Genomic DNA, 13277 nt, shown 5'->3' on the forward strand with positions numbered 1-13277 from the left:
TGGCATAGATTGTGTGCAGTGAAGTCATGCTCTTTCCTTCCTTCCCTCCCTCCCTCCCTCTCCCTCCTTGACCACTGCAGATGTTGATGAATGCTCGGAAAACAGATGTCACCCCTCGGCCACCTGCTCCAATACTCCTGGCTCCTTCTCCTGCCGTTGCCAACCTGGATATCATGGGGATGGATTTCAGTGCACACCTGGTAAGGTCTGGGGGACCAGATCAGGCACAGAAAACTCCCAGATCCTTCAATGCTGTTTTTCTACAGCACCTCAGCCCACTCTTGACTTATCCGGGTCTGAGGCCTGAGTTGGTGGATTTTCCAGGCTCTGGATTTTTTTCCTGCATTATTTCTGGCTGCCTAGTTTACTGATAGTTCACTGGTTATTAGCATTCTGGGAGGCCCGACGTATGACCCATCCATGGTCCTACCTAGTAGCAGTTCTGGTTAACTCTCTTGGTGATAAGCTTTGCCTTGATAAGTGCAATTTAGATGAAGCCTTGAGATCGAGCTGACTGAGCAGGAGGCACATGCACTAGTGAGCTGGGAGTTAGCCCCCATGGTGACTGTTCTAGTAGAACTTGGCCAACATGGTGCAGTCTAGCAACTGCCCTTGACCTGGAGTTTCTCAGACTTCAGCTCTGGACCTCAGGGGATGAACACAGTTTTAATTGTTTTGTCTGGAGTCTCCTGGGATGTTTGGACAGAAGTCGTGGGTTGCTCTTCATTTTACCCAAATAGCAATAGGACCCTGAGGGCTGAGGGGAGAGGCTGTTTCACTGTATAATCAAGCCAGGACGTACAGGGTAAACTGTGGGAATTAGGGAGAAATTAGGTAGGTAGTGGCAGAGCTAAAATAAGAACCCAGGACTCCAAAGTTCCGGCGCCTTGCTATTTTTCCCATGTTATCCTGTCTTCCAGTTATAGAAAAAAAGAAACCCTCAGGAGACTTTGAGGCTGGCTGGTAAAAGTGGATGGGTTGCAATGCCTTTTACTCCTCCTTTGTATCCCCTCTGCTCTGGTCCCGGAAGACCCCACCTCTGGACCGAGACCCTGTGAGCACCAGCAGCGCGATGCCCAGGCCCAGCGAACTCATCCTGGTGGCCAGCTCCACATCCCGCAGTGCGATGAGCAGGGCCACTTCCTGCCACTGCAGTGTCACGGCAGCACTGGCTTCTGCTGGTGCGTGGACCCCGACGGTCAGGAAGTCCCCGGCACCCGGACCCCACCGGGCTCCGTCCCGCCTCGCTGCGGACCACGAGGTAAGCCGGTCAGGAAGGACAGCTGGTCCCAGCACAGGCCTGGGGCAGGGCGGCAGAACGGTGCTTACTGTGGGGTAGATTATAACCCCTGCCCAGACCGCGCCGACTCAGGGCTGACCACCATCCTTGCCTAGGCTCCTTCCTCCTAGGAACACCTGAATGGTGGGCACACACCCATGTGCCCGTTCATCTTACAGGGACACAGAGACCCGTGCATGACATGCGCGTTGGACTCCAGCCTCTTAGACCAAGTACAAGACTAGAAGTTGAGACTTGAGTGTGGAGGTCAGGCTGAGGTCACTGCCCAAATCTGTTACTGCAGCTCAGGGAGATCTTAGAGCTTGATGACCTTGCCAGAACAGCCTCTTGTCCAAAAGGAACACTGCCTTCCCATGTAACTTTGTATCACTTAACTCTGACTTCTGGAGTGCAGGAAACAGTCTCTGGAGTGCAGGAAACAGTCTGAAGGCCGTTTTAGTATCAGTGCGAAAAATAAGTATGACATGTGTAGGTGGATGCAGCTAGTTTGCTCTAAGCAAGTAACCCCAGCCCTCTCTAGACAGACTCACATGTCGATGGGGAATCCCTCTTGCTACTTCCACCTTTAGAAGAGATGCAGGAACCTGTTTTGTTAGCCGGCGTGACCTGAGATGCAGCGCATGAACCTGTCTGTTACCGTCTGAGCCCTCCCCACCTGTGTGAGGCGTGGTTTCCAAGCGCTCACAGTTATGCCAACTGCAGGTTGCCAAGGCAGGTTTCTACGCCTCGCTGAGTTGTTCAAAGATGGGAAGAACGTTTTCTTTTAATACAGAAGAACTTTATTATGAAGAACATAGAATTGGTTTGATATCATTTTAGCCAAAATAATTCCTGTATATATCCATGAGCTTGCTATTCAAAGATCCATTTTTACTATTGAAAAGGGTTCCATAAGTACTAGTCTTGGCTTTTAATGTATGAGAGTAAGAACTGGAGAATTACTACCAGTTTTGATCCTTTCAATAATATGAATTGTGGTGGCCAGGACATTAGTGGTTCTAAGATTCATATAAGTAAAAATTGTTAATGCTTGATCAACATGTATATTATACCCTTGCTTCCACAGTGACACTCCTAGTTCCTCTCTGTCCCTATTTTTAGGAAAATATTTTGCAGGTCCAAAAAAAAAAAAAAAAAAGGAATACAGAGAAATTCTGTTTCACTCATGCCTAGTCTTTAAAAAGTCTTGGTTCTAACTCCAGCTGGGGTTTGAAGAAATCAGATGGTTGGGAGGCACCTTAAGGGAATGGTTCAGAATTCTTTGAAATTTATTAAGACAGGCACGTGTTAAGAACAGTGATCCAGAAGGGAGCCAAGTGAATGAAAAGTTAATTACTAAAAGAAGAACATGTTCCTTTGTGCAGACTCTTTCCCATGGCCAAGCTTCTCTCTTGGTGCTGGTTTGGCTTCGGCTGCCATTTCTGACCAGTCGCATCTGCATAATGGGGTCAGCTCTGAAGGGAGAGAGAACACTCTGTGCCCCAAATTTAAAAATATTTAAAACCCTGCCAACCAGAAATAGAAATAAACCCATGGTTGGATCAAGAAGTAGCTTGAAATAATAAGGAATGATTGGGATGCCCACGTGTAGGTGACGTGAGGTGCCCCTTTCCCAGAAGCTGACTGTGCTGTGTGTTGCATTCCAAACAAAGAGATGGGCCTCGTTGGGTGGTCCCCTGAGAATCGATCCTCTGAGTTTATGTGGATCTGGGGCGGTGCTGGGAACCTCTCCAGGGAATCCCACCTTGTGATGGAGGGTGAGTGTCTGGGGAAGTGGCATTTCCTTCTCTGGGTCCTTTACACATCTGGGTGAGGAAGTCAGTCTCTCCTTCTCCAAGATGTTTTAAAAAGAGCTTTGCTTCTTGTGGGTCATAAGCTATAGAGACAGCCTGAAGGGCATCCGTTTCCCCCAAACATCATGAGTCTTGGAGTTGTCTTCATTGGGTTTGAGCTCTGAAGATTTTATTCACCATCCTTTCCTAGGGGAAGTGTAGGTGCTGGAGCCCAAATGTAATGCTTCCAACTGTTCTTTGAAGCCATTGGAGGTTTTGACCAAAGGAGTGACATGAGATGAGTTTTTTTTAAAGGGACTCTTTCTGGCTGCTAGTTGAGTTTACAGTGGGGTGGTGGAAAGGGTGGGCAGGAAAGATGCTGGAAGCAGGGAAACCAGTTAAGAAGGCTATTGTAGTAATCCTGGCATAAGATGACGGGTGGGTGTGGTGAGATGTGAAGATATACAGCTGACATTTTTTGACATATCTGACGTGGAGAGTGAGAGAAGGGAGTCAGGGATGACTGGGCCTGAGCAATGGAAAGATGGAGGTGCTGTCTACTGACATGGAAAAGTCTAGGGGAGAGCAGCTTTGATGGGGGAAAGCCCAGTTTTTGTTCTCCTCCGAGATCTCTGTTACCCATCCACATGGTGGTATAAGTAGGCACTTGGCTGTATGATTCTACAGACCATAGGCATGAATTGCAGGAATTAATGAAGAAGTACCTTCTACTTACATTCCTTTAGGTAATCCTATCTTAGGAGGCTGTACAAGTTAAACTGCCTGAAGCAGTCTTCTCAGAGAACCGCCGTGTTTGGGACAGAGCCTTGGCAGCCCTGTGGAAGCCGTCTGGGGAAAAAATTGCAGGCAGAGAAACTGCTCTGCAAGGGCAGCTAACAGGAGTTTAAGCATGGTGGTGAGGAAGGGGGGTATGGGCGTGGGGGGCAGGTAGAAGGATGGGGAAGGAAGCTGGAGAAAGGAGGGGACAGAGCAACATGATGGGAAGCTGGAGCCTCCATAAGAAGGTTCAGCTTTGGGCTTCCCTGGTGGTGCAGTGGTTGAGAGTCCACCTGCCGATGCAGGAGACAGGGGTTCGTGCCCCGGTCCGGGAAGATCCCACATGCCGCGGAGCGGCTAGGCCCGTGAGCCATGGCCGCTGAGCCTGCGCGTCCAGAGCCTGTGCTCCGCAATGGGAGAGGCCACAACAGTGAGAGGCCCGCGTACTGCAAAAAAAAAAAAAAAAAAAAAAAAAAAAAAAAAAAAAAAAAAAAAAAAAAAAAAAAAAAAAAAAAGAAGGTTCAGCTTTGAGATAAGTCCAGAGCAGGGTGGCCAAAGGACTTCACGGAGCTGGAGTGTCTCACAGTGAGTGTCAAGTTGTTTGACACCAACTCTCCTGCGCTCATACATACTAATTACAGTAGGTTTTACTTTTACTCAATATAGTTTTCCAGATATTCAGGGCCATGTAAGTAGGGCATTCAGTAATACCTTCTAAGACACGCTGGCCAGTGTCAAGACAGCCCTCTCAGACGCAGGTCCTGGAGTTTGAAACAAGAAAGAATAAATATTGGCTTTAAGCATCATGTAGGCCCTGAGTTCCCAAGGACTGTTAGATGCCCCTTCCCCGGCTGAGCGAGCCTTGCACCCCAGATGTTACCTCCTCTTGTTCTTTCCTGATGTGGCTGGGCCTTGATGACAATCCTTCTGGCCTAGGGAGACACGAGCATCAGGATGACCCGTACTCCTGATTCCTGTGGAGAACTTCTTAGAGCACTTTGCTACTCAGGGCCAGCATCCAGGGGCTTGGCTGAGGCGTTGTTAATGGACACGAGGAGGAAGAAGGCCAGGAGTGGGGATCTTGAGCCACATGCTACATTCCATCCTTGGTTCACAATCAAAGGCTTTTTGTCCCCACCTGCTCAGAGCCCACCCAGAGGCCCCGGACCGTCTGTGAGCGCTGGAGGGAAAGCCTGCTGGAGCACTACGGTGGTACACCAAGGGACGACCAGTACGTGCCCCAGTGCGATGACCTGGGCTACTTCCTGCCCCTGCAGTGCCACGGGAAGAGTGACTTCTGCTGGTGTGTGGACCAGGACGGCAGAGAGGTGCCAGGCACCCGCTCCCAGCCAGGCATCACCCCTGCATGTAAGCACCCAGGGGCAGCATCTGAGGTGTCCCTGAAGGAAAGCTGCCAGCTGTGGGTGAAGGTGGGGGAATGAGGGGTGAACAGGGCCAACAGAAAGAAGTCGCTAATAAGCCGTGTTGATTTATAACCTGGTCTGCCCCAGATCCCGATTCAGATTTAACATTTGGTTTTATTATTAAGTTTCTGTAATTAGAACATCTGGAACTAAATTGAATATGCAATTCCTCCTCCCTTCCCCTACTCTGAGCCCAGTGTGAAAGGGGACACGTGTCACCCTGGGGCCCCAGAGAGAAGCTGACACAACACTGGCTCTGGATTTTTTCCCTTTAAAAAAAAAAGGTGTGTGTGGGGGGCTTCCCTGGTGGCACAGTGGTTGGGAGTCTGCCTGCTAATGCAGGGGACACGGGTTCGAGCCCTGGTTCGGGAAGATCCCACATGCTGCGGAGCAACTAGGCCCGTGAGCCACAACTGCTGAGCCTGCGTGTCTGCAGCCTGTGCTCTGCAACAAGAGAGGCCGCGACAGTGAGAGGCCCACGCGCTGTGATGAAGAGTGGCCCTCCCTTGCCACAACTAGAGAAAGCCCTCGCACGGAAACGAGGACCCAACACAGCAAAAATAATTAATAAACTCCTACCCCCAACGTCATCTTTTTTTTTTTTTTTTTTTTGCGGTACATGGGTCTCTCGCTGCTGTGGCCTCTACCACTGCGGAGCACAGGCCCCAGACGCGCAGGCTCAGCGGCCATGGCTCACGGGCCCAGCCATTCCGCGGCATGTGGGATCTTCCTGGACAGGGGCACGAACCCGTGTCCCCTGCATCGGCAGGCGGACTCCCAACCACCGCGCCACCAGGGAAGCCCCCAACATCATCTTGAAAAAAAGAAAACCTTTCTCCTTTGTTCTGAGGGGAATGTTTTGTTGTCTTCCTCCCCAGTAATTGGCAGTGATTTACATAATTGATCTTTGGGAAAAACCCTAGAAATTAGTATTTCTTTTAAGCAACATCTGGAGCACATCTGTCTAGGGTAAAAACTTTTGATGTTTCTGGAGGCTCTGGTATGTGGGAAAGTAACTTTTCTTCCCCTCCCCCACCCACCCCGTTTCCTTTCCTCTGTGCCTCATACCCTCCTCTTCCCCATGGCAGGTATACCCACGCTTGCTCCGCCCACAGCCCGGCCCACGCCCCGGCCCGACGTGACCCCTCCGCCTGTGGGCACCTTCCTGCTCTATGCCCAGGGCCAGCAGATCGGCCACTTGCCCCTCAATGGTACCAGGCTTCAGAAGGACACAGCCAAGACCCTGCTGTCGCTGCATGTAAAGTGGATTTCTCCTCCGGGGGCGGGTCTGCATCGGGTTTCCAGATCTGGGCAAGGCCTGAGGTGGAGGGGGAGCCTGGAGGGTTTCTGGGCTGTGGTCTTCGGGAGCCTGACACACAGAAGAGGAGGGGGCTCTCTGTGGCTGGGAGTTACGTCTGACTGACCAAGGCCGCTTTCTCCAGTTGGTTCATGGGGTTTCGGATATGTGGTAAGGGAATTTCAGAGTTGTCAGCATATTGAGGCAGCATGTGGGGATCCAAGGGAAAATGTCAGAAGCCAAGTCCCCAGCATTCTCTTTAAGCCATAAACATCTCTGCAGAGGTCATGGAAGCCAACTAATGACGGCCTCATCATTGCAGCCCTCTGCCTTCCCATTTGGTTCTGTGGACCAGCCTCTTTTCTCTGACTCTGTCACAGATGAAATTTTGGGGAGCGTGTGATCATGGAAAGGAATGGACAGGGCTTTCCCCAGGGGATGCTGGCTGCTTCCTGAGCCAGCAGGCTCCCTATGGTCAAGGCTCTCCATTTTGGAGAAGGGATTTCTTCTCTAAAATGGAGAAAAGAGAAGGGAGTTCACCAGAAAGGCTCTGACACTTAAAATGGAAAATCGCCGAATTCCATTTTTAAACTTCACGCTCCAGGTACTTGCTGATCTATGAAAAATAATAATACAGCGTCCATGTTTACATTTACTTCTGTTAATGAATAACCTTTTATCTGGTCCAAAAAAGTTTAGAAGTAGCCAGTGTTCAGAAAACAATGTGGGTTGTTTTTTTTTTTTCAAGATGTGAGTTGTGTATGCGTTTCCAAATACTCGCTGTTTTGTAAAGTTTCTCTAAAAGAGAAAATTGTCATCACCCCAAGCTAACTGTCTATTCTAGCCAAGTCAGGTGGCTTCACTGCATTTCTGAACTTGCCTCTGATGAGGGCAGGGTTGTTGATGGTAATGTTGGTGGAACTGAAAGAGAAATGGAATATGGGTTTTAAGCACATCTTGTGGAAACTTAAACTGGGACTTTTTCCTCCAAGAAACCTTGAAATCATTACATGAGTTAATGGATCCCATGATTCCCTGGGTTAATGGAGGCCAATGCACCCTAGGAGGCCAATGCCCGAGACAGATGACTTTAAATTTTAAAATTGTACTTGACCTTTAGATCCTGCCATATAAACTGCCCACTCTTCCACAGGAGCCTAATCCTGCCTTGTAGTTTCTTATACTGACTCCTCTCCCAGAGGCATAAGTTCAGGACAGCCCCAGGAGGCTGTTAGGCAAGCAGGGAGCTTGCATGACCTCAGGGACAGCTGGGTGGCCCCCTGCATGTTGGCTCTGCACATCTGCCAGGCTTCTCAGAGCAGGACTCCGAGATGGAAATTTAATGAAGCAACTTCTATGCAGAGTTTTGGAAAGGAATATCACAGACTCAGCATTTAAAAAAAGACTGCATCATTTATTTAGTAATAAGGAAGGAGGGGAGATCTCCCTAGCCAGAGGTCAGGTGACCACCATTCCCCAGTTCCTTAACCCATCAAGCTGTAAACGTTCTTTTACACAAGAGTACAACTAAATGATTGCCTTGGAGTAAGAGGCAGAGATGGGGGTAAGGGTGACTGCACCTCAGATAGCAGAACTCACGGGGAGGGGAGGGTAAATTTTGTTATATATTGGCAAATTTTAGAAAGGCTTTTTGAAAAAGTGCTGATAACATTTGAAACAATCACAGTTTTTGTCCAGTGAAATATTAAGACTTTCTTTGCTGAGACTAGCATTTGTCCTCTAATCACTGAAGGGGCTAATCTTTTCATGAAATCACTTCTGTTTTTACCACCAATAGTAATTGTGCTTACAGCTTACAGTATATTATTAGGATATTTTATAAGCACTTATGGTATTAATGTTTACAGCAGCCACGTGAAGTAGGTATTGTTATCTTCATTTAGCAAATGAGGAGACAAAGGCATATAGAAGTTCAGTACCAAAGTCACACAGCTAACAAGTGGCCAAGCCTGGCTCTGCCCCGGGAAGTTGGCCTCCATCACCAACACATCTAACCACTGTGCTCGGCTGCCATAAAACCATGCAATGCAGGGTTGTTTGCTGCAGCCATGCATGAGTGAGGCAGCCGAGCATGAAGTCGGGGGAAATGCAAGGAATCCTAATTCTTCCAATTCTGTGTCTTGGTCACAAAGGGCTCCATAGTTGTGGGAATTGATTACGACTGCCGGGAGAGGATGGTGTACTGGACAGACGTTGCTGGACGGACAATTAGCCGTGCCCGTCTGGAATCAGGAGCAGAGCCCGAGACCATCATTAACTCAGGTCAGCAGCTTCACCCAGAAGACAATTCCCATTCCATTTCGTTCTACCAAATCCAAGTTACTTGCCTCTTTTATGCCAAAGTCTCCCCTCTACCTTCTTGATAGGACTCTGAATAGAAAGGGCTTGCAGTAAGAGTTCAAGGGGCGGCTACAGTTGATGCTGCCTGGCCCCAGCCCTGGGGATGTCTGGTGCCATCAGGCTGGGAGGTCTTGTTAGGCTAGAGGGTACTAGAGGTGGCAGAAAAACTAACGCAGGATCTGTTCCTCTGTTGACTCTGTGTTTTGACTTAGAAGCTCTCAAGACTCCGCCCCCCCTACCCCCCACCCCCCACCGCAACTATTCAAACACAGTAAACAGAGCTCTCTGCTTCAGATTCACCTTTCATAGCTGCAGCTGCTCCAGCCCTGCCTTTGTTTTATTCCAGGTCTGATAAGCCCCGAAGGACTTGCCATCGACCACTTTCGTAGAACGATGTACTGGACAGACAGCGGCCTGGATAAGATAGAGAGGGCCAGGCTGGACGGCTCTGAGCGCAAGGCCCTCTTCCACACGGACCTGGTGAACCCCCGTGCCATTGCTGTGGATCCAATCCGAGGGTCAGCCGGGCTTCCCTAATTCTCCTCTGTTACCTGTAGATCCTCATTTGAAGCCCTTGGGCTCTAAGTACAGTTGTAGGGGAGGGTCAGAACATGGGCATAAAAGTTCAAAATATATTAAGTTAATAGTATTCACTGAGGATCTACCAGGTGTCAGGTACTGTTTAGGCAAAGACAAGGTCTGTCCTTTCATGGAGTTTATGTTCTACTAGGAGGAACTAGGACAGTAACCTAATGAATAACAAGGAAATTATTAAGCCTGTGATGTGACACATAGAGAATTCAGAGTATGTGAGTGAGACTGGGGGCTACTTTGGATCAGATGATCAGGCCAAGCCTGAGACAGCACTTCAACCGGAATGAAGTCGGTCTCCTCCAGCAACACATTAGGAAATCTCAGTGTTAAACCTTCAAGTGGGGTTACCTGCATTAGTTGGTGAGTAAGCAAAACACAGACACCAGGCATGTTATTTCTCTGGCCTCATTTTCACAGTGGCAACAGTCAAAAGAACAATGTTTCCTGTCTATAACTGCTAAGGTCATCAACTGGGACATATAAGTTGGTCCGTGTTTCAGTAGGACTTGTTAGAACCAGGGAGGATTTCTGTACCTTGAGAAACTCTTCCCATATTTAGTGGGGCTTCTACCAAATGAAATTCCAGAGAAAACTTCAAATCAGTAAAGATAACCTTCAGCTTTCATTTTCAGCGAAGTGTTTTTGACTCAGAAACGCTTAGTGAAAACCCTCAAAGATGGTTCTGAAATTTGGGTTCTATACATTGGGGAAGGTTTATCTTTCTCCATTTAATTTATCCACAGCAACTTGTACTGGACAGATTGGAATCGAGAAGCTCCTAAAATTGAATCGTCGTCTTTAGATGGAGAAAATAGAAGAATTCTAGTGAATAAAGACATTGGACTACCCAATGGTTTAACCTTTGACCCCTTCTCCAAATTGCTCTGCTGGGCAGATGCAGGTACTACTTACTACTCATGGAATGCAAATATAGAACACTACAATGTTCAGTAAGCGTGAGCACTCCAACAGATTTTACAGTAAAACCAAATCCCACCATTTAGGACTTCTGGCTTACATTTATAACAGTACAGCAAATGATTTACTCCTTTTAGAGGACACTTTGTAATGACTCCTGTGATGAATTTCCTGAGGTCCTGGATGTATGTGTTTGAATCAGGTGGTAAGTTTGAAGGCTAGTACTATGTCCAACCTGCTTGTGTACTGCTTGCCCTTCCTCCACATGAGCACTTGGCACACTTTTTAGGTTAAAAATAAATATTACCCGCTGTTGGAATTGACAGGCTTAGATAAATGAACGGGGGTTATTTTCCTTTTTTGCCAGTATTATAACATTTATAAATATCTGTTACTTTAACAGTCAGTATGCTATTGTGCTGAGGACATTCTGTGAAAAGTGATGTGGCAGGATGGCTTCCTTCAGTAATAAATCTGGGTTGCCCATTCCCAGGTTCTCTCTTTCTGTTGCGTGATTTCATTATTAGCACAACTGAAAAGAAGCTGTTTCATTATACTGCGTTTATATTTTTAATAAGTATTTGAAATTTAAATCAGGGTTCCATGAGAAATGTGAAACTTGGAAATTCTTGCCTTGTGTAGCTATTAAAAAATTTACATTGAAAAATGGCACTTTTTATTCCTAACCAGAAAATAATAGTCTTTAAAAAAAAAATTAAGGATTTTAGTTAAAAGGCAGCTTTGGCTATTATTATACATTGCTTACAAAGGGCAAGTATTAATATTTATCCAAATGTTATGTTTGTAACAATTTAAGAGCTAACACAAACTTTTTTTAACACTGATATAATTTCATCTCTCATGTCCTACTACTTTGGGAGAAACTTAGCCAGATTTTTGTAAATGCAATCCTTTCTTCCAAAAAAGATTAAGAGTTTAAATTCTACTAAAAACTAGAATGCTCTTAAACAAACTGAAGACTGGTAACAGAATAGGAAAATTTTAGTTTTTAATTTGTATTATTGCAATGGGGATAGAATACTCTAGTTCTACCTTTGTTTCCTTTGAGAATGAATTTACCTGCCACTATTTTTGGTAAAGGATTTTTTTTTTCCCATCACATGAAAGGATCTCTTTTCCCTCTTTGATGTTTCAAAAGGAACTAAAAAACTAGAGTGTACACTACCTGATGGAACTGGACGGCGTGTTATTCAAAACAACCTCAACTACCCCTTCAGCATTGTGAGCTATGCAGATCACTTCTACCACACCGACTGGAGAAGGTGAGCCTGACACACTCTGGACAAGCCTGAAAAGGCAAACTGTTTTGGAGGACACACCACTTGTACCAAATGTTAGTAAGCAACTTTAGTTATTAAGCCCTCCTGCTGAAGTTTTCATTTCATTCTCTCTTCATTAGCAGACATCATTCCAGTGTTACTGCTTTTAAAAGCGTACTTTTACGTCACCCTGAAATTTAATAGTATTGCTCACATGTAGCTTAAAAATGGCAGAGCTATTTGGTAATAAACTATCCAAAAAGGAAGCACATTACTCTGAATCTGATCTTCAGAGAATAAAAGACTACCTTTAAATGGTACCATGAGGTATCTTACTTAATTATGTGATTTTAATTGACTTTAAAAAATGTATTCTAGAAGTCTGGCAGAGATTTCTCTTCCTGATAAACTGGCTTTTTCTATCCAACCTTAAATCGTATGAATTCACTCTTCCTTTCTGTTACCAGGGATGGTGTTATATCTGTAAATAGAGACAGTGGCCAGTTTACTGATGAGTATCTCCCAGAGCAGCGATCTCATCTCTACGGGATAACTGCAGTCTACCCCTACTGCCCAACAGGTAAATGAACATGCTCAGGTGGCTTCTTTGGATCAGCCAGGCAGAGAGAGATCTGGTAACTGACCACACTTGGCCTGCTGCTGCCACCAGTGAGAGCCACTCTGACCTAGAAAAGCTAATGGCCAACACATAGGGTAACCATTCTACTACCATAAGTCTACCTAGCTTAACTATACACACAAAAAAAGGTCTATTAGGATATTTCCTCTTTAAAAGACTTGCTGTGGCAAACTGGATATAAAATACTCACATTGCTGTCCCCTCCCTCCACAGGAAGAAAGTAAACATGGTATTATAAAGGACTTGGAAGTTTACAATCAGAATCAGGACCCTAAAGAACATTTACTGCAAACAAAGGTGAAGAAAGTGAAAAAGCAATTGGCCATTAGAAGTTCTGGACATAGAAGATGAACATTTTCAGTGCAAAAAGACTAAGTATATTTTGTGGAAAGTTTATACCTCAATCTTTACTACTGTATTTTAAAAACAAAAGTTATTTCAAGTTTAAAAAGGTAACAATTTTAATTGTTGCTTATTAAAGCAACTTTTAATAAACATTTATGTCATATTTAAAAGGTCAAACTAATGAAACTAAGAACCAATTAGAGCACGTTAAGACCCTAAATCTGACTATTGCTACAGATTCTTCCTGGCCAAGAAATTAAAGTACCTGTGATCAGTATAAAAATACGATCCTAAAGATCATAACCTTGACAGAGAGAAGGCTATGCAGAACTGATGGGAAAGAGCCAACTTATTCTAAGATTTTTTTTTTTTACCTCTGCATAAGTACATTTCTATTTATATTAAAAGGTGCTACAATGTTTCAGTTTGTATTTTCTGATCCTGTATGTCCCTCTATAGAATTACCCACAGAAATTACTACATTTATATATAAATACCAAAGATGTAACAGTTCTCAAATTTTCTAGATTACGCCAATAAAATGTTTTAAGTTTTCCTATGACTTACTT

The 13277-nt window shown here is 45.7% G+C and overlaps 1 protein-coding gene across 3 annotated transcripts in view; it reads left to right on the top strand.

Moving 5' to 3' along the window:
- The window catches only part of NID2 (nidogen 2), a 78511-nt gene extending 65248 nt beyond the window's left edge, over nucleotides 1-13263 (top strand). Inside the window, exons 12-21 of one of the 3 annotated variants that reach the window (XM_059057159.2) lie at nucleotides 81-200; nucleotides 1031-1261; nucleotides 4996-5217; nucleotides 6362-6531; nucleotides 8724-8853; nucleotides 9278-9449; nucleotides 10269-10426; nucleotides 11603-11726; nucleotides 12191-12303; nucleotides 12577-13263. In XM_059057159.2, the coding sequence (XP_058913142.1) occupies nucleotides 81-200; nucleotides 1031-1261; nucleotides 4996-5217; nucleotides 6362-6531; nucleotides 8724-8853; nucleotides 9278-9449; nucleotides 10269-10426; nucleotides 11603-11726; nucleotides 12191-12303; nucleotides 12577-12587 (1451 nt within the window). In that variant the 3' untranslated portion in view covers nucleotides 12588-13263. Of the gene's footprint in view, nucleotides 1-80; nucleotides 201-1030; nucleotides 1262-4995; nucleotides 5218-6361; nucleotides 6532-8723; nucleotides 8854-9277; nucleotides 9450-10268; nucleotides 10427-11602; nucleotides 11727-12190; nucleotides 12312-12576 lie in introns of those variants that run through there. The other 2 variants (XM_067028471.1, XM_059057160.2) reach the window with 2 other exon arrangements.
- Nucleotides 13264-13277: the final 14 nt, after the last annotated feature.

The sequence above is a fragment of the Kogia breviceps genome, chromosome 3, assembly GCF_026419965.1.
Source record: "Kogia breviceps isolate mKogBre1 chromosome 3, mKogBre1 haplotype 1, whole genome shotgun sequence".
Taxonomy (NCBI): domain Eukaryota; kingdom Metazoa; phylum Chordata; class Mammalia; order Artiodactyla; family Physeteridae; genus Kogia; species Kogia breviceps.